We start from the raw sequence: 22,051 nt of genomic DNA on the forward strand, positions 1-22,051 counted from the left end.
TTGAAATTTAAAGGAGGAGACCTATAATATTTGCTCTGTAAGACAGTAACCCTTTCACAACTTTTCTTGATGCCACAGTATAATACTGTTTATCAATATTGATTTATTTGAGGGAGAGACTGCATGTCATACTGAACCATAATGTGTGAGAAGTGCATGTGTGAGGGAAGTGTAATTAAACTTTCTTTGTTTTCAGCCTTAATAAATCCTCAGTTTTGGAAGGAAGTTCCACTCTTGAGTGTAGTCTATTGGTTAAATGCACCAAGATCTATGCCCTTAATAGTAATACTGCTGTTGTGAAAAATTGTTATTAAAATGGCAGTGTATAAAGTACATTGAAAAGCTGGAGAAAATCATGCCAGGGAAATTCACCATCATGTGATCTAGTCTGTGGTTTATATGTAAGATTTAAAGTAATCAATTGAAATAATGTCTTAGTCCTTGGAGTGTTTTCTTTAAGAATGGTCAGGGGAATAGAAACTGCTTTAGGTAGCACAGAGATTTTAGAAATGCATTAGCCTTGCTGTTAGTGTGGTCTCTAATTGATGTGTTTTAATTGTCGAATACTGTACTGCTTGAAAGAGGAATGCTCATTCTGCCAAATCCAAGGAATTTGAAGTTCAAACACATGCTTTGCTTAAGTCTGCATTTTTCAAAAACAGAATTCTGTTTTAAATTTAGAAGCTAAATGATTAGTAGCCTTCTCACTAGCAGAGGCTAACTGTTATGCTTCTTTTCCCTTCAGGTAATGCCAGTGAAAATTCTTCCATGCAGAGATCACAGTCACTTCCACAAACTTCCACACCTCCCTTAGTGAGTGGAATGGCAGACTACAACACCTCAGCTACTCCTGCATTAACTGAAAGAGAAGCATCCCGACTAGACAAATTTAAGCAGCTACTTGCTGGCCCCAATACAGATCTCGGTGAGTGTTTCTTACAGGGGCTGTGAATTACATATAAAATATTCCTAAACTATAAAATTTTTCTGTTTTATGTACCATTTTGCCTGACAGTTTGGTTGGGTTCTAATGATTTCAATGCTTAGAACTGATCTTACAAAGAAAGACAGAATAAAATTGAAAGCTTGTAGAAAGCCATTTGTGTACATCCTACGTTGGGTGTTAGGTGGCTTCTTAATCTTTTCTTTCTCGCGTTATTTCTTCCTACTAGACTAATCTCTGGAGAAAAGAAAACCAAAGTATAATTAGTTGTGTTTGTTGTTGATGACTGATAATAGAACAGCATGAGTATAAGACTGGTTTTCATGCTTAGAAATAGGAATGTGAACAATGATGAGGCGTGTGAGCGTTACTTCTTGTCTACTCAGGGAGCATTCTTCATGTTCACAGGCTGATACAGTAGTTCTGTGTCTCACTGTGTCTCATCTGTGAATGCTGACAACATGGTAATGTGAAAACAAATGTATTGTCAGATAACTTGACTGTTCCCTTTGTACACTGGATTTTAACTGCTGAATAGTCAATGCAAATACTGAGAGGCTATCACAGAATTGAATGGATTTGTATTTCAAGTGAAACTCTGGAGCAAGTAGAATTAGTACACAGCATTTGGAGAACTTGGTGATCACTTAGGAGTTTATGGCAAAATAATTAGTAGAGAGAATGTCTTTGAGGTAGACCATTCTGGAAGATATCTACAGGAAATTTACAGAAGGAAATAGAAATTGCATGTTTGCAGCTCTTAAACTGATGCTCTCCTGCCCTGTAGTTGTCATGAGACTTCTTCAACATAATACAGTCAAGTTTTGGCTTTTAGTTTGCTTTTCCTTTCTGTGCTGTGTCTTACTCTTAAGATTGATGCTTGCAAAGTACAAGTATGGAAACAATCCTAACTGGATGAGATTTAGCACATCTGTGGGTTGTAGGGCATCCTTATGAAATACAGCCATGAATAAAGTGAGGTGTTAAAATGTTATGTGATTTATATAACTTGAAAATGATAATTAAACATCAATTTTCTCCCTTTAATCTAACAGATTAAACATGATAATAATGATACAGATTAATCTGTAAATTAACCTGTAAATTCATATTTAATTAACAGATTGAATAGATCTTAGATTAAACATGATTGTGACTGACAGGGAAACTCATAACTTTTAAGAGTGTTACAATGTTAGAAATCTTTGTTACATGAGGTTACAAAGTGAAAAGGTAGACAAAGTGTAATTTAAACCTATCCATTTCACTTTTGCTGTCTAGTTAATTGGGAATACTTTCCCAGTAAATCAGATTTAGGGATTAAAGTAAAATAATTTGAAAGGGGGTCAAAGAAGATTTGCACTCTTATTAGGAATGCTGTCACCCTGACCGTGGTGAGAGCTTAGTCAATGCTAGTTAAACAACTTGGGTTTGGTTTTTTTCCCCCTTTTGTACTTTCTAAATCTTACACTGAAATATACATGGGAATATGAAATTTCAGTGTGGTTTTTTGATATTAAAATATGAAAATTATCTAATAAGCTCTCAGTATTCCTTCTTGTACATATCACAAAATTATGCCTTTTCTACATCTGTTTATAGGAAGCTTGTTCTTTCTCTTGCTGTGCAAACTAATGTAACTTAAAGTTGTGTGAATAGAATTTTAAGACCAGGTTTGATTTTATTCTTTTTCCTTTTTTTTGATGCAAATATTTTGACTTCTATATCTGGGATGTATCTAGTAGCATATATATCTATAGGTAAGACATGATTTTTCTCGGTGATAGAAATAAGCTCCATATTGATAACATGCAAACTCATTATGATCACGAAGCTATTAGGAGTAGATCATATGTGATGGTGGTGCTTGGACTACACTGGAGGTATATATTAAAGAAAGTGTGTGTATGCACATGTACATATATGAACATATATATGCTTATAACCATATGTATCATAGTCTGGTGTGTTCTCGTATATGCATTTTCAATTTTGTTAGGTGTTTGGTTTGGTTTAGCTCCATGTTACAATGAAGACTATGCTTGAAAAGCGTTCTTGATTTGTAATGACAGCAGTAGCCTGGGGAAACTGTTGTGGTTTGTGTGTGGTTTTTGATTTGTTGTTGGGGTGGGTTTGTTTTTGTGGTTTTTGGTTTTTTTTCTGTTTTTCTTCAGGACTGTACTGAAAATGGACCCAGGTAAAAGTAGGTAACAGGCTCCAAGCTAAGATTTGTGGTGAGTTATGTGTAGGGGCAGGTAACTCTTCTGTTGCAACTGGCTCATTATGTTTGTGTGTGTGATGTTGTGGTATGTGTGGGCCTTTGTTTTGTGCTTGATCCACAGATAGCTGGGCTTTGTTTGTCCTGATGAATTGAATTAGTAAGACTTGAAGATATTTTCACAAATATTTCTGTTCATTTCTGCAACTATTAGTATTGGGTTTGGTTGGAAGTAGAAGTAACAGAAGTATTTCTATTGACCTTTGTTTCCTTAATATAGTTTTGCATATTGTTTAACTAGATTATGTGGCAAGTCCTTTCAAAGCAATATAAAAATAAGCTAATCTGTGGAACTGTAGCAATGTCATGCACATTTTCAACTTAAGACTTTTCTCTTAATCATAACGTGAGAAATCAACGTTGACTAAGAACACAAAGTAATAGAAATGGCCTTGTAATCCTTTCAGTCACACTTGAATAATCATTCTATAAGGACAGTGTAAAATGCAATGTTAGAGTTGTGTGATAGCTAGAGGTTGTAAAAGAGTGTGTTCTTTGACAAGAGAACTCTCAAAAAGATGGATTATGTGTATAAATGTGGAAGTTAAGATTATTTTAGCCTTTGAAGACCACTAATAGACTTTGGAGTTGAGTTTGGTCCCCAGTTCGGTTGGAATTTGGTTTTGGGTTGCAAACTTCTGGAAATAGGTAGGTTCTATCAACCCTATCAAATTGCACACTGAACAAAATACTATACCAGGCATAGACTGCAGTTGGCATATGTATCCACTGGTAAATATTATAATGACAGAGCCATTCTTTAATTTCTGTGTACAGTTTAATCCAGCAGATGCTTATATGCACAAATGGTTATTAGTGTGAGGTATTATCTGAGAACATGAATTAGGAAGGAATTAAAAACCCACCCCAGAATATAAAACCCACTCAGAATATAAAAGAATTCATTTTTTGGGTTACTTTATACCTATTTATGAATAAAGAGCCTATTTCCATGGCTTAAAGTGCTCTTAACTCATTTTAAGTATTTTGTAGAGCTGAACTAATAAACTCATGCTTATTATAATTGCCCTTGTAGTTGTTCTGGGCCTTCTTTGAGACATTCCAAGACACTTCACTGTCCTGCAGGCATTTGTGTTGTTTGCATGATAAACAGATGCAAATAATATGCCTTACTTCCTTCTGGCACTTTTTATGTGACTATTGCTATGCTGTTATTACCTCTAATATAAATCTGGACAGAATAATGTGAATTGGATGTCAAGAGTAGTTAGCTATATGAAAAAAATCCCTGTTCTATAGAAATGTTACTTCTAGGTATATGTTTTGTGCTACAGGAGAGAGGGATTCAAGAGCCTGGACAATATACCTTCAAGTAGTAATATAATGCAAAGAAAAGGGAGATAATCTCACAGAGCTTCAGAATGAGAGCTGCTAAGCAAGTGGAACTGCTGCTGCAAAAAATGTGTGCTAGTAGAAGGAGCCTGTTGTAAGAAACAGTTTTGGTTGGAGAGGGGCTGGAGGACTGACCCCTGTCAGTTAGATGTTATGAGGTGTACTGGGTGCAAATTGAGTAAGCAAGATAGGACTGGAGATAGTATAGCTGAGTTCAGTAGAGAGCTGCAGTGTAGGCTGTAGGGCCTGTGTGCCTGCATAGCCTTGGCTTCTGGTACTGTGTGCCAGGTTATTCAGAGGGGACAATTTATGGTAGTTGTTTTTGTGCAATCATCATGTGCTTATGCTTGACTTGCAACCAATTTGGTGTAGACACAGTTAATTTCAGGCCTTGTCTTTCCTTGTAAAGGACCTTGCATTACTGAGTGGGGATGGGCTTGCAGAACCTTTTGCAAACAATTGGTTACTTTAAGAGAAGGGGACATGATTTTAACAAAGCAGCATGGGGAAAGTCTCTCTGAGAAGAAATTTTGCTTTCCTTTGAGACACTTTTTACGTATTAGAGGGGCAGTACTGCTATGTCTATCATGTTTTCAACTGAAGTTTCATTCAATTAAATTTGGGCAACTTGTGTTTTTAAGTAGCCTTGTATGATGTTTTAGGGAGCTGTTTACTGTGTACGCACAATGTAAGCAAACTGTGTTGATAAAATCAGACTGACATAGCAGTAAGCAATTTTTTGCATACTTATAACCTCAGCATAGCAGATGTATGATGGGGTTTTTATAATCAGTTTAAAAATCAGCCCATTAAAGCACTTCTGAAGTCCTCCTTTATCTTCAAGCCAACTAATTTCCTGTTTTTTTGCACATATATGGCTAATGAATATGTAACTGGATGTCAGGAACATGTTTATTTAAATCAAGCAACAACCAACAGTAAGTTTGGTGTACTGTGCTGTCTTGATGCGATAAACCTTCGTAACATTGTAATGCTACTGTTATGCAACATAACACATGCCTGTAAATTTTTCAGAGTCAAACCAACTAATTTCTTAAGTCATAAAGTTGTTTTGCATGTTAAGGTCACTTTTCTTTCTGCTTAGTCGCAACATATTCCAAGTTGAACAAAATAACACATTGAAGTTTTAGCATCCTACCTTGATAAAAATAATGGAAGACCCTATGAAAGCACCCATGAAAATGGTAAAGCATTCCCATCTTTAATTTACTCGTATTGCTGTACCCTATATTCACCTTCAGAGCACTTTTCATTGCACTTTTTTTTAACTGCTCTACTTCTCTCATTCTAACAAAATCTCACAAAAACCTTTTCAGAGAGTACCACGAGCTGCTGAGTCAGGTGCTGTCTCCTAGCTAGTCCTCTGATATAGAAGTAGCAGATAATATTGTGAAGTCCTTACAGAGCATATAAATAGTGACTGAACTCCTGATTAATCTAGATGGGAAAAATTAATGCCCTAATTTTACAGGAATTGCAAATGGTATGATCTCAGATTATCTCATAACAATAGCTGGTTGCCTCTGTGTACTGTATTAAAGGAATTCTAGGGTGGTTCTCTAGAAATTAAATTCAGAAAGAAAACTTGCTAGGTGTGTCTCTTTGTCCCATCACAGTTGTCTGTATTGTTGCAGCAACTTGAAAAGTAGCATTTTCTTATTCATTTCCATTCTAGATTTATATTGAACCTGATTAAACATAGTAATGACCTTTTATTTCATTTGTGGCTTATAAATACAGTATTCTTTATCAGCGATTTGTTATGTCCTTTGAAATTTTTTGCCAAACGGATACTATTTAAAAGTTTCAATAACTTTACAAAATGCATTAATTGAAATGAACATGATTAGTTTTGTTCTCAGCTTCATTAATTTATCTGCACTGAGCTGCAGTGTGATTTATCTCTGTGCTCTAGTTCATCCGTGTCATTTAGAATTTTGTTGCCCCCTGCAGCTTTGAATTACCTGTAGCTGATCATGTCAGTGCTTATTCTTCTTTTGGTTTGTTGATCTATAGTATAAAGTGAACATGTGTCTTCCCACTGCTTCATGTGACATGCCATTAGTCATATCTGTCTTTTCAAATTATCATCACCGAAAGGTGTCCTCCCTGGTTCTTGTTCTGTTTTAGTTAGCTTTTTAGCTGCAAAACATGGTTTCCTGTTCAGCTAATAAACAAGATTGATAAAAAAGGGCAGTACTCTACCAGTAGGATTTGTAACATGTTTTTTTAATTTAGAATTTTTTGAAAGAAATAAATACTAAATATCTATAAGTGATTCCTTTCATTAATTACTTTTTGCAGGATTAATATTTTGTCTTCCTGTTTTCTATGGGTTGGTCTTGTAACTTGTGTTCATGCAATAATCAGCACTTATTCTGATTACTGCTTTAATCAGATATTTGAATGTAAAGGTACCAGTTTGTTACTTTTCATTGTAACTAGGTGAGAATACATTGTTGAAACAGTTTTAAGAGGTTTTTGTGTAATTTGTCTCTGGAGGGCATATTTATCTTCTTTTTGTAAAGATCCTTCATTGACATTGCAGTTCCAGACTTGCGCGGATTCTGTCTGAGTGCAAGACCTTACACTTGCCCTTACTGAACTTCATGAAGTTTGCCTGGGCCCATCTCTCAAGCCTGTCCAGGTCCCGTGGGATGGGATCTCTTCCCTCGAGCAAATCAACTGCACTATGCAGCTTGGTGTCATCTTCCAGTTTACTGAGGGTGCACTCAGTCCCACTGTCGGTGTCATTGATGAAGATACTAAATGGTTTTGGCCCTACTATGGACCCTTGTGGGACACCAGTCATTACTGGTTTCCACTTGGAATTGAGCCATTGACTGTAACTCTTTGGATATGGGCATTCAGCCAGTTCCTTACCCATCCTACAGTCCATCCATCAAATACATCTCTCTCCAGTTTAGTGGCAAGGATGTTGTGGGGTACTGTATCAAAGGTCTTGCAGAATTGGAGTTGGAATCAATATCTTCAAGTAGAAAAAATGTAGATTAATGTAGTTCTCTTTTAACAAGGATTTGCTAATTTTCACTTGAGCAAAACTCCTTCCTGTTCTAGGTTCCAAACACCACCTATCATTGAATTAAGTTTTCATTGGAAAAAATAAAGACTAAGATTGAACAGATGCAGATCCTATTAACAAGCAAAATAATTTTTCCCTTTTCACAAGTCTGAAGAAGAAGCCTTACCCTAAATCTTTGCCTTTTTTTTGTGTCAAGAGCTTTGGTATTCAAATGTTACTCAATTAATGAATGGATATGGGGAATTATGAACTGTTCAGTCGAGCCCTAGTTCTGAGGTTCTGGAATTCTTGCCCATAAATCAAGGATCTCTTATCTGATTTTTGTTAATATCAGTTGCTTCAGAATGGCATAGAGAGTGAACTGTTTCTTTTTGTGCTGAAGTCCACAGAGAACATTCTAGGTTTAAATAGCTGATCCACTCAAACCCAAGTGTGCTCTTAGTACAGTCCTTAAAACTTCCATGTTATATGCATGGCGGTAGGTTCCTTTCAGGAATAGTGGAGTTCTGTACTTTGTCTGTTTCAAAATGGGTTTGGATGTGGACCATTACAGTGGGATCCCAAGTTCAGCTGATGTGAAGGGTTTACTGTTAAAAAGAATAAAATATCCCTGAGTTATCGTTCCAATTTCTGTGTACACACAAAATTACCTTGGTAAGTACCATTAACTGATCATTGAAAAAAAACCCAGAGGGAGTTAGACAGTGTACTTAATACAAATTGCATGATTCATTAATTAAAAGTGTTTTTCATGTCAGTTAAAGTTTTAGCAGAATTTTTAGGAGATCATTGTATTGATTTGTGATCAGGAGTTCAAAGCCAATCTGTAAGTCTGAGCCATGTGGTAGACAATACGATTCAGAGGGATATTTTACTCTGGATGAGCTGGGAGAAAGAGGTACTGTAAGATGAAATGTTGTAGTTTTTGTGTTTGTGTGGGGTTTTTGTTTTCTATGTGCTGTCTCCCTTTCTTACCTGACAGCACTGTGAAAGCTGAATTTACACAGGACACTGTGAAATCTGTGTTATCATAGCAAAAGAGATTTGGATGAGAAGTTCAGTGTTCACTGTTGAAGTCATAGTATGAGGGATCAGCCTTGTCTGCTTCCCATGAAATCTTGCAGACTTCGCCCAGGGGAGGAGCTTACTAAGAATGTCACCAACCAGACTACTGAGAACTCTGAACTTTCTGCGGGTCCTGAAGCTTTTGAGTATCAAGATTAGCAATTTACATGTAATGAGTGGCACATGCAGCTTGTAAGTCAATTTTCCAAGGCTCAAGGAAGTATAATTAATCCTGTATGTTTTCTTGCTACCATCTCTTCCACTATTAATAAAACAGAAACATAAGTCACAGCTGGTCATTAGCAGCAAGTCCAGAACTGGAAGGTATATATGAAAATTGCCTGGGAAGGTTTTTTTCTCTGTGTATGTTTGTGCTGTGCTGCCTTCCTGGTGCAGGTTATTGGTTGGGTATGCTCTCACATGTTTTAGCCACAATGGACTGCTGCTCTGGAAATGTAATGCATATTTACAGTTAACTGAGAAAATTTGATGTGGGTTAGAGGTTATGGGCTAACCTCTTACAGGAATTGGATATAATAGAACCTCATCTATAGCTAAACAGCTCATAATTAAAAAAGAAAGAGTTACAATTTGTTTTAAACATTCAGGAGAGCGTTTAAAAGCTTTTCCCTTAGTTGTACTTGCAAGGTTTGTTAGCCGCTGTTTGAATGGCATTAATGTAAAAACTAAAAAAGTTGATGATGCACAGAAAGTAAATGTTTTGGGACGACTATGAAAAACTATAATGCCACTTAGCATGTGCTGACATAGATCTCCATTACTTATTATCATCACCTCTATTGTGGGCTTCACTTGTTGCAGGTCTTCCTTAGCAGTTTTATTAGTCTTCTTTTTGCCTTAGTTTTCCTAATCTTATGTTCATTTGCTTTCTTGTACCTTCTAACACCAACCTCATCTACTTCTGCTTCTCTGACTTTCTATGTGAAATAGCAGACAAGATGCACTTTCCTGCTTTTTTCTAGCAAAGGTTTTGAAAAGGATCTTATCCTGTACTGACAACATTGGATTGCACTTTATTTCCTGTTTCTGCATACATTGAGAATAACTCTTTGTTCCATTGAGAAGATTAAGGGCAGTGTTTGATTAAAAAAAATTAATGAAGTGCCTAACAGAGCTATTACTCATTTTGGAAACCAATTGCTGTGGTTGCCATAGTAATAACCAGACCTCTATTAAAGCTATTTTCTATATGTACTGCCTGTATTATAACATGCTGCTGGGGGAGCTGCAGTTCTGTGCATCTATGCTCTTGAAAGAATTTTCCAGCTTTTTATAATCAAAATATCCCAGGAATTTATGATACAGGAACATAAAACATGTAAATCTAGTTTATCATGCCTATCATGGAGTTGTTCATGCAGGCCACCACTTCATGTAGCCATTCACAGTAATCTCCATCAAATAACAGCTGTGTCAAAAATAAATAATGCATACAGAGAAATTCTGAACTCCTTTAACATTTCTTGACTTATTTTTTATTTATTTGTAATGGATAGAATGGTGAGCTTGTAGTTCTGAGAAAAATACACTTGTAGACTTGATTGTTTGCCCTCGTGTTTTATGTGTAGTGGGTAATAGCTCTAGTAATGGCTCATGGAGTTGGAAGGCTAGTAAATTAATGGCATGTTTTCATTGTAAAATGTGAAATATTTATGGAGTATGAGGAATCTTTAAATCTTCTGCAGTAAAAGGATACTGTGCTAAGATTTCTGTTAGAATAGTTGCTTTAAACTTTTTCTTCTTCCGAGCAAGGAAATGTATAGCTAAATATATTGTAGAAAACCAGATAAAACAAGTTTTTCCAAAATTAAATGCATTATATCAGTTTGAAGCACTTTGATACCACATATCTCTTCATAATAAGCTATCCTTATCCAATGTTTCTGTGAAAAGTACCTGCTGTCTCCTAAGCAGAAGTGGCACTTGGCTGGTGTAAGCAAACTGAGATATTTTTTTTGTCTGAGATCTGTGGGGATTTATAAGTATTTTCATGCTCATTGGTGACAGACAACTGAAATTAACACTTGGGGTTAAAATTTCCATCAGGATGTATCCTTTCAGTCTGGGGCGGAGTTCACGGACAGGATTTTACAAATACTGGTTTTGGATCTGCCTAATTTCAGCCTGTTCTGTGCTGACGTTTTGAACAAGTGATCATATCTGTGGCGAGAATGTTTTACAGCTGCTCATTTTCAAAATAATTGTTATAGAATGTTAAGAAAATATTAATTGTATGAAAGCAAGGATATTTTTGCAGTACTGTCTTGTTTGAACATGTATGTATCTGATTCATAGGTGTTACTAAACTTCTTTTGTAGAAATCCTGTCCTTGGGACTGTGCTTTCCAGCGCATAACTAGTATATCTAATTCCGTGGGAAATCTACAAGGGGAAGGAGTTACTCCAGTGATAATGAATTGAAGTTATGCTTTGACTAGGGAGAACGTAACATTTCAGCCAATGACCAATAGCTTAATGATTAATTAGATATTAAATAGAAATTACATTTCAAATAGAAGTGCAAGTACATTTCCTTGCTATTCTCAATGTCTTGGTTGAGGATGGACTTTTTTCTGATGTCTTGACTTAGTGTTGCAAACTCTGAGGTATACATATATAGTCAAGTACATTTTTAAAAGAGAGCAGTTTCCAAGAATGAAACTTTCTCACCTGTACTTACATACTGCTGCGTTCTGTGCAGTAAAACTTAATGAACTTACTGTGTAATTGGGTTCTATTTGTACCTTACAGAGCAGAAATGTGGTACCTTTTGATTTGTTCCTTATTTGCTCTGATTTCATTCTTTCCTGTTTGTCTTTACAAAATATCAAATTGAACAGTCTAATAGCCAAGGTCTAATCTGGGGAAATAAAAGACATGTTCATGACATTATGCGTATAGAAATGCTGTGAGTATTAAAAAAACCCAAAGAAATAACCTCCCAAAACAAACATAAAGCCCCAAACAAACCTTGAACAAACAAGTTATTCTTGCCATCTCTTACCATTAGCTGGCATTCAACCTAATGTTTTGGGGATCCATTGGAAGAATCCCACATGTTAAGTAGGGGAAGGCAAAAAAAATTTCAGGCAAAGAAGGAAATGAAAAACTGCTGCTGGACAGGTTGAAGAAAAGAAATTCCCCATATAGAAAGCTGTCAGAAGTTAGAAAAGTGGTGCTTCATTTTCCAGCCTGCCTCTCTCTACCTCCTCTTCGTGAAGATGTAGCATCTGTGGATGTAGGTGAGAACTATTCATTCCCTTTGAAGCTCTGAGATGGGTTCCAGGTTTTGAGCTCCTGTGTCAGTAGGAGCCACATGCTGCTGGTGGCAGCTTCAAGCCCAACACAGACATGCACAGATAAGCACATGTTTCTTGGTTGTCAGGCAGTATTCAGTATTGGATATTGGGTGAGTGAGCTGACATCTTGTCCTGATTTTTATCATGTCAAGGCTGTTTTTATGAGCAACATATCATACCTGTTTTCTAACAGTCTTTTATCAAGTGTCTCATTTGCTTCTGTTTCTCGGACAGATGCTGATTTTAGAGATGTAATCAAATAATGTTTTCTTTGTGTAGCATCTTTGTGGATTAATTTGCTCGTAAGTTAAGCTTCTGACCTCTGTCAGGCATTTAATGTGTTTTTGTAGCTCTTGTGTTCTAAACAAATTAATTTCTAGCGGTTTGTTCCCTCGGGCATACTATGTGTTATGTATTATTGGCTCAATGTGAAACTTTTCTTTAAAAAGTTTTTCTTGTGTGGCGAAAATTCAGCCTTAAGTGGATTTTCTGTTGCAAGCTACTGTAGAATATGAATGTACTTAGCACTTCCTGGTGGGAAACTTAAATATTCAGTAGGAAATGTTGGAGTAAAAGGTGGCATCAGGAGGGCCAGGGCATGGCTGGAGCTGCATTTGGCAAGGAATGCAAAGAAGGGCTTCCTAGGTATGTCAGCCAGACAAGGATGGTGAAATAAAGCCTACACGATCTCAGGAATAAGAGTGGTAAACTGTTCTTGCCAGACGAGGAGAAGGCTAAGGTACTCAACAGAATTTTTGCCCCAGTCTTCACTGGCAACCTCTCTTCATACGCTTCTTGAGTGGATAGATCACAAGGCAGGGACGGGGGAAGCAAAGTCTCTCACATAGTAAGAGAATCATGGAATCATATAGTATCAATGCAGGCTAGGGGACGAAGGGATTAGAGCAGTAAGCCTGGGAGAAGGGCTTGGAGAGGTACTGGTGGATGAAAAGCTGAGCATGAGCTGGCAATGTGCACTTGCAGCCCAGAAAGCAAATCACATCATGGGCTGTGTCAAAAGAAGCATGATCAGAAGGTCAAGGGAGGTGTTTCTTCCCCTCTACTCAACTTTGGTGAGACCACCATCTGGAGTACTGTATCCAGCTCTGGAGTCCTCAGTAAAGAAAGACATGGACCTGTTGGAGTCCAGTGGAGGTCACACAAATGATTAGAAGGCTGGAGACAGGCTGAGGGAGTTGGGGTTGTCAGCATGGAGATGAGAAGGCATCAGGGATACATTGTTGTGTGGGGACCAAACTTTTGTCAGCCTGTTTTGATATGACAAGGGTCTAATGGTTTTAAACTGAAAGAGAGTAAATTCAGACTAGATATAAGGAAGAAATTTTTTACTGTGGGGGTGGTGAAACGCTGCAACAGGTTGCCCAGAGAAATTGTGAATCCACCATCTCTGGAAACATTTAATGCCAGGGGCTCTGAGCAGCCTGATTTAGTTGTGGATGTCCCTGCTAATTGCAGGGGTGTTGAACTAGATGTCCTTTAAAGGTGCCTTCCAACCCAAACTATTCCATGAGCATAGTATTTTAATTCTAAGATAAAAATGTCAGAATGATTTCATCCCAGCTCTTTTTTTTATTTAAGACTCTTAGTGTCTCAAGGTAACCTGAGAATTGGAACACAAGTATTTCAATTATGTGTTATCTTTTGATTTTTATGAAGTCACCTGATGGGTCGCCTGTAAGAATAAAACCCATCTTAAAAGCAGTAATAGATAGACTTGCTGTTAAAGTTAGGTATGTATGTCAAATAAAATGTATGTGTAACTAATGTATTTTAACAGTATTATTAGAATTCAGCTTCACTGACAGCATATCTATGTATATCTAAAATGGTACAATGTGTATGATTCAATTTTCTTATCTCTCCTGTCATCAGACATACTTTTATTTTATGGTATTGTAGTGTTAGACTCAGTCATATAGGAGCGAGTTTTTTCCTGCTTTCGTAATTGTTCGGGAGGGCAGGGTTCTTTGTTTTCTTTCCTTGTGTTTTGGTGTTGAACAGTCAGAGGAAAGCATAACATGAACTGATGCTTTAACAGTAGCAACGTGCAAGGTTCAGACTGTTTGTTTTTGGGGTTTGCTGCTACACCTGATAAGAATTCTTGCATAGACTCTTTCGGTTTTATGATGTCCAGTTTGTCACTGGCAAAATATTAGTTGCGCTCATTGTAGTGAAAAGTTAGGACCAGAATTTTATGTGATTTTTTGGAGTAGTCTGAGATCCTGAAATTCTGGAGGACTGTGATATAGGACAGCAGTTACCGTGAAGAAATAGAATTATCACATACCCAGGGCTAATGGTTTGTGATGGAATTGACATAACTGTCAGACGTGCAATCATCTGTCTGGCTAACAGTCTCTGCACTGAAAGCGATTACTCTACTACTTATGAAAGCAAAGCCAGAAACAAAAGCCTTGAGAAAGTTCAGAAGGATCCTGGATGACATGACAACAGAGAGAGGAGGTTATTAAATACAATAGAAGGTTATTAAATACAATTCAGAAGGTAAAGTTCTGTGTCAAATAAGGAGAGAAGAGCAGAATATAAATCCAGTCAGGCCAGATGCATGGGAGCATTTCTAAGAAAGAGGTTGAGAAACAAGTTTGAAATGGCCTGAAAACTAGCTTTAAATGCTTTTTCTCAAATATACTGGGAGAAGGAACATTGCCAAAGATTCTGTAGGCTCCGCAGACAATTTAGGTATAAAAAGAGCACCTCAAGAGGATAAGGCAATGGCAGATGAATGCAAATAATTTGTATGGGTGAGTCCATTTGTGTTCAGCATGGAAGAATGTAGGTAAATACTCACTCCCAAATCCTACATTGTGGACAATTAGTCAGAGGATCTGTTTCAAATAGGTGTTATGTTGCAAAAGAAAGTTTTGTCCTCATTTTTTCTTCCATGTCCAGTGCTGAGATTTGCTTCCAGGAAGACCAGTCCTTTGAAAACAAGTCCCACAGGATATGTGTGTTATTGTTTGGGATTAGTGACAGCCCAAGCTATCCCTAATTAAAGGAAATACATGCTTGTTGCAGAATAGCATCAGGAGGGAAAACTCATTTCTCTTGAAACTTGCAGAAATGCAGTATTATTCCTCCATTCTCTTGAATTTTTAAAGAATGACACTTCAGGTCAGTGAGTCCTGCAGGTAGTTGTTTATACTTAGCCCGAATGCAGAAGCAGAAGTTTCACTTGCAGTAGTGTCATGACTTAAATTTGCATTGTCAAAACTATTTTGTTGTGTCCTGAACATACAAGCAAATCTCAGCAGCACCACAGGATAGAATGTTTAGAATAAGCCTGTGTTAAGAGTTCTTTGCATAGCTCCTATCTTTGGCCTTAAATGAGTTGCTTAAGAGTAAGTGTAATTTTTGTACAGGATCCATCGTGTCTGTAATGTCACATCCTCTACATTTCCGATTGTGACAGTAGATTTGAATATTTTCTTTGTTTTCTTGTTTACTTGTGCCTTTTTCCACCCCTTCTCTTTTCATGGACTGTTTCTAGAGGTTGGTACCCCAATCTATGTTTGGACATAGTTTCCTATTGGGTAGAGTTAAGGGAGGAGATAAAAAACCAGAAAGGTGGAAGATTTAGAGTGAATTTGTTGGGGTATAGAGTTGAGAATGAACAATTGATGTTACTTGGAAATAACAGAAGTCGTTTCTGTGTTGCAACTTAGTTTCTATTTTCTGCATATACTAATTACATGGTTGTGTGTAACTGTAGCCAGAACTTGAAACTTTAGCAAAATGATTGTGTAAAGAAATAATAAACTAATGCACAAGATGAGTTTCCTTTCAGCCAGAAAGGAAACCCAGTGACACAAATAGCTTAGATCCAGTAAAGCATGCTTGTACATAAATACTGCACAAGGAGTAGGGGAGCAGGATGGTGCACAGTTGGAGATCACTTGCTTTTGAAGACTTGGGACCTTCATTGGTCTTAAACCATCTGGAGCTAATGATTATTAGCAGGGGGGGTGTGTTGGGACTAGATGATCTGTAAGGTCCATTCCAACCCTTAAGTTCTATGATTCTATGATCATGTTCTGGGGTGGAGTAGAAATATATGTAATTTGTAGATATGTTTAGTTAAGGCAAACATTCTCTCTTTTCATTGCTGTTTTTGTTCACTATACAAAATGCCATTTTTTTCCTCTTGGTCATGTTATATGTTTACTTCTTCTGACCGATTCTTGCCTTTTTGGCTTTTAAAAGAATGTAAGCAGTGATACTGTTACTTGAGATTCAGTGCTTGGTGTCTTGGGGATATACTTGACATCAAACCATGGGTGGAATTGAAGCTTGTTGCTGATGTGGTAGGGCTGTGAGCAAATACCAAAGCTGCTGACGGCCCTGCTTGGAGGCTGAGCTAACTCCCTGGGGTGTGGAGAACTACCGGAGGTGATGTGAGAAATTGCTGTACATAACAAACCACAGTGTGAGAAGCTGACAGATAGCACCCTATGGGATGTCTGGATTTCACAAGCACTAAAAGGGTAATTGTGTGAGTAATGCCCAAACAGTGCCATTGCATGGGGAGGAGCACTGGGGCCACTTTGGGAAGTGCAGTGTTGCAAGACCAGTGGGATCTAGGTAAGTATTTCAGAAATACCAAAATTGGGTATAGCTGTAGCAAAGCTGGGACCCTGAAGGGAAGAAGTAATTAGAGTGGTTTGTGAAATTAGAGCAGAGCAAAGGAAGTAAAAGTGTGGTGGAAAAAGAAGATGAAATCACGGGGAAGAAAGGTTAACTTATGTGACCAGGTGCTGTCCAGGGCTCCCTGTTGGGTGCCTTGTGCTTGATTGTTACAGCTGGAGTCTGGCAAAAAACTAAAATTGTTTTAGTTGCCCATTACTTATTTCTGATTTCATTGGACTTTATAAGAAGACGTGATCATTGTTGTAAAGAGCTTCATGCTAATTTGAATATGTCTGTGCATATTAATCAATAGTAGTGTCCTTAGTTCTCATGCAATGCTTCTCTTTTAATAGATGAGCTGCGAAAATTGAGTTGGTCTGGCATTCCCAAATGGGTTCGTCCAATTGCATGGAAACTTCTTTCAGTAAGTTGGTTTTCTCTATTTTAAATCTTCCTTTGCATTTAGTAATAATAGCTATTTCATCTCATTTATTGCTGTAATCCATCAGCGATAGCTGCAAACATTGCGTCGTGTTGCAGAATTGTAGTGGAAGTTATGTTCTTTTGCTCAGTTTCAAGATTAATTACCAAATTGAACGGAGGGGAATGAGAAGTAGTAGTATATCATGTCAGTTGTATGTCTTTATTTTTCAGCCTGGCTTTCTGTGAAAGAAAGGCTTATGCGATAACCGTGGCCTCTTTCAACCAGTTTTGATGGAACAGTGGAGAGTTCAAAGACCTTTTTAGAGTTCTCTTGGAAATAGGCACACAGTAGAGGAACCAAAGCCTATCGGTGTCCTACGAAAGGCTTCACTCTGACTTCACATTAAAGTAACTAGAAGAAAGGATTAACATCGTGCTGAGGGAAAGCCGTGATAGAATCTTAAAGTTTTTTTGGCCAATTTTTCTGCAGTGGTTTAAGATGAACAAATCTGAACAGCTGTGGTCAATTAAGTTGTGGCATCAGCTCTCCTGATGTCAGATCTGTGAGTCAGTTCAGGGAGGCAACCTAATTAAAAAGCTAATCACTTTTTTGTAGTGTGAGTTTTTGGCTGGCTGAGCTCTCTGAACTTTGCCCAGTGGCCAGAGGATTTTGCAGTGGCAGTCGTTTGAGAGTGGGTTGAGTGAAATACTGTGGAGCAGAACACGGAGGTGTTTCAGTTGGGCATTGGAGAGAAGGTTGTGGGAATCTGGGATTCACTGGGATTTGTGTTACAGAACAGGATTTTCTTAAGCTTGGTATTTGCACTGTATTTAAAAAGATTATTCTGCAAAAAATACAGCAGATTCCTCATGGGAGTATTTTTCATGTCAGTCTTTTCAGCTATAGTACTTGTGGTGGCAAACAGTTGTGCATTTTTGCTGTTGTTTGTCTGCCTCTGGTTGGGAAAAGGCTTGTGAAGATGTTTGTATTAAAAAGAAGCAAAACTCTCATGCTGTCTGCTCTCCAGAGACTATGAAAGACACTTTCTCAGCAAATCTTCATGCATTTAAGAAGTGTTTAAAATTCTGAATTATACACACACCAGTTTAACACTATTGAATTTTTCAGAGAGGAGACTTAAATAGCTTTGCTTTTTATAGAATAATTCAGTAGGGAATGCAAAGTATTTACTTCAGATTGACACTGATTTCCAGTGACTGAAAGAGTCTCTCTTGCTGATGAGTTCTACTAAATTTGCAGCTTAGTTCCTTCTAATGCTGAATGGAGATGCAGCTTAATGGTGGATATTCAAATATCCTGCTGTAATTGAAGTTAAACATGGAGCTTACAATTTATTTTAGTTCTGTCTCCAAAGTTATCTCAGATTTCGCTAATGAAAAGGTAATTTATTTTCTCTTGAAGCTTAGGATGTCTGTTTTAAAATACTCAAAAAAAATTATGGCTAACTCAAACTTGACTTTGAAATACAGTAAGCTGAAGCATAAGGATAGTTTAAGTTCTGACTGAGGTTATGCAAAAGTTAAATTAGGCATAAAGTGAACTAGTTCTTCTTGGTTTCTAGTAAGAGCATGGGTTTTCCATGAGCTTCAGCTAATTCCTTAAGTTGATTTTAGTTTAGTATTCCTGAGATTCCTGGTTTAGAGAAATTCCTAAGTGAAGAGTTCCCTTGTCCTTTCGCTTTAACCAGTCCAGGTCAGGATCTATTTCAGTTCAATTCTTAACTTTGTTTTGCCATACCTCTGCAAAAAAAACTGTCTTGAGGTTACTTTGTACTTTAAGAATTGTGGGTTTTTTTTAGGAGACTTATGAAAGTCTGTGGGGGTTTTTGCTTGTTTTTACTACCTCTAAATGGCAATATTTTGAAAGTTAACAGCTTTTATCATCTATTAAGTAGTTCTCATTTAATGCATTTGGGAAACACAATGATGAGTCATTTAGTAATCATAGCTTTTCTATACTGTAAGGCAGCATTTTGCTTTATCTTTGCCAAATAGGAAAGAAAAAGCAGTTTCAGTTTTTGTTGTCATAAACTCCACCATGATTTTTTCTGATGGTAACTTAATAGAGACCTACTGTTAGTGTATGTCCCTGGTAAGAGGGAGTAATGTGATAATCCCTGGAAGTGTTTAAAGCTAGGTTGGATGGAGCTCAGAGCAACCTGGTGTAGTGGGTGTCCCTGCCCATGTCAGGGGACGTGGAACTAAATGATCTTTAAGGTCCCATCCAACCCAAACCATTCTAAGACTCCACGAGTCTCCACAGTGGCCTGGGAGCTCCTGGGGAAATATGTTCTTAAAAATAAAAAGTGATATTTTGATTAAAGTTCAGTTGCAATACTAAAAAAAGACCAGAAAACTGAAGAAACCAAAGTATAGTTCAGAACTAAATTAAGACTGGATCTGTTAGTTTTGGAGTTATTCAGAAGTCTGATTTTAAAAGCCCAAACTCAGATTATTTTTTTCAGGATCCAGAGTATGGTTTTTGAGTCAGAAGATGATTATCTTGTTCATAAAATCAGCATGGAAATTGGAATTTTAAAAATACTATTTAAGAAATTGATCAGTTGAGATATTTATCACATAGCCGCAAGGTTAATAATGTTAGCATGTGTTTGATGAATACAGTTTTTCAAAGGGAAAGCATATGAAAATCAATATAATACTCAGGGCCTGTTGATGTTATATGTGTCTGCTGGTAATAGTATATTGCCATGCTTTAACCCCAGGCAGCTGCCAAGCCCCACACAGCTGCTCACACTCCCCCACTGGTGGGATGGGGGAGAGAATCGGAGGGCTAAAAGCTAGAAAACTCATGGATTGAGATAAAGACAGTTTAATAGGGAAAGCAAAAGCTGCACACAGAAGCAGAGCAAAACAAGGAATTAATTAACCATTTCCCACGGGCAGGAGGTGTTCAGCACCTCCAGGAGAGCAGGGATCATCACATGCAACGGTTCCTTGGGAAGACAAATGTCATCACTCCAAATGTGTCCCCTGCTTCCTTCTGCTTCCTTCTACTTTCTATACTGAGCATGATGTCATATGGTGAATAAAATTAACTGTATCCCAGGCAAAACCAGCACATATATAAAAAAATGTGCATGATTTATTTTTAAAATATACCAGAAATGTTAGGTACGCTATGCCGAAACAGCAAAACTATTCAGGCTCACTTGTCTTGAATAACAGAACTAAAGATATGTTTGCAAAAGCCTTTGGAAGAAATTAATGAATGAAAGGATTAAACTCTCCACCAATTTATTCACTGATGATACGTTGCAAGTCTTTCCAATTTTGAAAAATAAAACCTAATTTGTAAAGTGAACAGGAAACACGACACATTGAATTGAAAGATTAGTTCAGTCTTTGAAACTGAATAATGGCAAAAAGACTTGCTGAGAAGGCATTGGTGTCCTTCAAACAATCACATTTGATCTCGCAAATGAATTCTTTTCTAAGGCAACTAAGCTATCCTACAGGGAAAAAAACACAACTGTTGAGAATAAATGGGCAGCAGATTCAATATTTAACTTAATACAAAACACTGGGACAGGATATTAAATGTCAGACTGAATCTTGAGGCAAAAATGAAGCTGGTGCAATTTAAAGCACCTGAAACCAGACACAAGACAGTACATCTAAAAAGACATGGTTTTGCCAAAGCAAGTACCTCTTAAGGTATCTGGAATGTAATATGGTTGGTACTGATTCTATTATCATTATAAACTAAGGAATTAAAGTGTACAGGAATAACATTTTAAACAATTTAAAAATAGAATAATTTAGATTGGAAATGACTTTTAAGGTCATGGAGTGCAGCCCAGCACTGCCAAATCCACCAGTAAACTATGTCCCTAAGCACCACATCTACATGTCTTTTAAATACCTCCAGGGATTGTGATTCAACAGCTTCCCTAGGCAGTTGTTCTAGTGCAGGACCTGCCTTTTCTAAGCCCATGCTGGCTGGGACTGATTCCCTGGTTGTCCTGTGGTGCCACTCAAGATCATCTGCTCTTTCGATAGTTAATTGTGGTGGCTGTGGCTCATCGTATGAGTGCAAATATTGCTGCACTTCTAGTATGGGATTTTTGTGATGTTGTGAGGATTATTTGTGTTAATGAAACTTAAATCTGACATCAATTTGATTTCTGTATTTTACTAATTACCATTAATGTAGTGAAAGCTATTTTTGTGGAAGGAGAGCTTTTGGATAATGGGCCAGAAATACTTTAATTTGACTTGACTAGTAATATGATCATGAGATTTTTCCTACATGGTCTTGGATGTCCAGATCTCGGTCAAAGTCATTCAGCTTTAAAATTAATCTTATACGAAATGTTTATTTAGGACTGCTGTTCATGTTAAATAGGAACTAGCTTTCTTTTTTGCAGTGTTATGGAAGATGGTGTTGATCATTTGGAAGGAAGCTGTGTACAGGAAAGCATTAACTATTTATGGATATTCAGGAAACTTTTTGGTGGCCAGTTATGTGAATAATGGTGTTTCTAAGAAATGTACTTTATGTATAAACTGAACATTTAATAGCATTAATGAGATCTCCTTTTGTAAAATTCTGAAATAGTAACCTGAGATGGTTTTTAAAATCAAAAGTAGAGAGAGATGTCAGAAATTACGATCAAACTGAACTAAAGAAGAAAATGAGAATGAATCTTTTAATTTTTTTTTGTGGAAGATAGGGATTTTCAGATTTATATGAATGAGGCCAATGAAGAACTGTTCAGATATATTCTATACTTAAGACAGGAATGTATTATCCTGCAGATCTCATAGCATGACTTCCTTAGTATGTCCATACATAATGTTTATAAATTGCTTTTGGAAAAAACTTACTTATTTGAGCTTTTCTCTTTGGAAGTCAACATCGTCTTAGTATTCTTGATGAGAAATCCACCAAACCCC

At 37.1% G+C, this 22,051-nt stretch overlaps 1 protein-coding gene across 1 annotated transcript in view; it reads left to right on the plus strand.

Moving 5' to 3' along the window:
- TBC1D22A (TBC1 domain family, member 22A) overlaps positions 1 to 22,051 on the plus strand; it is a gene marked incomplete at both ends in the record, with an annotated part of 121,455 nt that overhangs the window by 2,150 nt on the left and 97,254 nt on the right. The window contains 2 exons of the mRNA XM_009083570.1: positions 746 to 925; positions 17,041 to 17,111. Of these exons, the coding sequence (XP_009081818.1) occupies positions 746 to 925; positions 17,041 to 17,111 (251 nt within the window). The remainder of the gene's footprint in view (positions 1 to 745; positions 926 to 17,040; positions 17,112 to 22,051) is intronic.

The sequence above is a fragment of the Acanthisitta chloris genome, unplaced genomic scaffold, assembly GCF_000695815.1.
Source record: "Acanthisitta chloris isolate BGI_N310 unplaced genomic scaffold, ASM69581v1 scaffold17501, whole genome shotgun sequence".
Classification (NCBI taxonomy): Eukaryota; Metazoa; Chordata; class Aves; order Passeriformes; family Acanthisittidae; genus Acanthisitta; species Acanthisitta chloris.